This window comes from Tupaia chinensis, unplaced genomic scaffold, assembly GCF_000334495.1.
Source record: "Tupaia chinensis unplaced genomic scaffold, TupChi_1.0 Scaffold143099_1, whole genome shotgun sequence".
Classification (NCBI taxonomy): Eukaryota; Metazoa; Chordata; class Mammalia; order Scandentia; family Tupaiidae; genus Tupaia; species Tupaia belangeri.
The window spans coordinates 51,917-53,620 of NW_006202943.1; the positions used below are offsets into that span (position 1 = coordinate 51,917).

Below are 1,704 nucleotides of genomic sequence, written 5' to 3' on the forward strand. Positions count from 1 at the left end.
GTGCAGTTTAATAAGCAGTCACCTCTTTCAGATTCTATGGACTTGTTTAGGTAAGGAAAGACCATCTGCTTTGGAGGGTAAGGAGGAGATAGTCAGGAATACACTGTGGCACCATGTATGGGGAAATGTGGTAGTTCCATGTCTGGGCAGGGAGGGACTGTGTCTTGTTGAATCAGGCAGCTGAGGTTCATGATGTTGGCAACTGCATGGTGTTTGATGGCGTGAGCTATGGAATGTCCACAGTGTTTATGAAAGATGTTGGGGTCCTCATTTATTCCCTTGGACTCAGTGGCTATATATCAGGGCTAGCAGTGGTGGAGGCCAGTCAGCAGTGTACACATGCACTACTGAGGGCACCAGCTGCAGGCATGTATGTGAAAACAGAGGCCAGATATGGGCTTCTTCAGGGTAGCAGGGACTTGGGTCGTGACAGTTGGGTAGGACCAATTGCAGTCTCATAGTAGTAGTGAGGGCTGGCAACTTGCACATGCATGATTGCAGGAGTCATCTTTGGGCTAGTGACAGGATCAGGCTCTCTGTTTATGTGTGGAGAGATGCAGGTCTAAGCTCAGGGTATCCATATGCATACTACTGTAGGGGCCAGCTATGGATGCAAGCATGGTGATGGAGGCAGGCACTAAGGGACATGGCTAGCTTATGTATGCATATCTATGGGGACTGGAGCTGGAAACATACCAATATCCAGCTGCATGGGTCAACCTTGACGATGCATGGAAGTAGGGGCAAAATCTGCAGTGGGGAATTCTAGGGCTATTTATAGGCATGAACGTGACTGTTATGCTAGGTCTTTGGGCCAGAACCTCCAAGGAGGCAGTGGCTTCAGGAAGAGGGGTGGTGGCTTATACATCTAGAATATGTGAAGGCAGCTGGACTGGGTCCTCTAGCTGACACAGCAGCATTAATGGGGCACACTTGGTGGCTCCAGGGAATAGAGAAGAAAACAAAGTTTATTCAGGCAACAAGATACTGTGAAAACCAAAAAAAAAATAAAGAAAACAAAAAACTGTGAGTTCTTCAGTAGTGTACACTGCAGGGAGTCTGCTGCTGCTGTGCTAGCAGGTGGTTTTCTCAGCTTAAGGTGTAAATGATATTTTAAAATTTCAATTTCCATGAAAGCTGTCTGTAGTCTTAAGCAGAACAAGCCATTGGAGTCTATGACCACTGAGGAGTCTTCAGCAGAAAAGACAGTGTGTGAGGGCTGTAGTACCTGATATCTGTGTGAGCTGTCGAGGTCTTGAGCAGAAAGCTCTGCTCAAGTCCTGTGCCAAACATGTAACTGCAGGTCACAGTGAAACCTGCTACTTGACCGAAACTGATAGATTCTGTCTCTCTTCATGGTTCCCCAAGTCTCCAGATCTTTGGCTGTGTCAGGCCTCTGCCCCCAGAGACCTGGGTGGGTATAAAACTGAATCTGGTCATTTGTACAATGTCTCAAAATGCTGGAGAATCTGGTTGTATACCATGCTCTCCTTTTCCCTTCTAAGGGAATGTGTAATCCAGGGAGTTCCCTCTCCATGCTGAGCAGTGCTGGCTAGGTGGAAGGAGTGATGTAGGTAAAATTAAACTGTTCTCCCTTTTAGTATGGTCTTTTTTTTCCCCCCATTGTATTGCTGTGGCTTCTTAAGTGGACCCAAAGTTCTTCCAGCGTTATTTTTACTTGTGTATAGTTGTCAAGTTGTTGCT

The 1,704-nt window shown here is 46.6% G+C and overlaps 1 protein-coding gene across 1 annotated transcript in view; it reads left to right on the top strand.

Moving 5' to 3' along the window:
• The first annotated feature begins 206 nt into the window (after positions 1 to 206).
• The window catches only part of LOC102500137 (rho guanine nucleotide exchange factor 9-like), a 107,944-nt gene continuing 106,446 nt past the window's right edge, over positions 207 to 1,704 (top strand). Inside the window, exon 1 of the mRNA XM_006163791.1 lies at positions 207 to 437. Within this exon, the coding sequence (XP_006163853.1) occupies positions 207 to 437 (231 nt within the window). The remainder of the gene's footprint in view (positions 438 to 1,704) is intronic.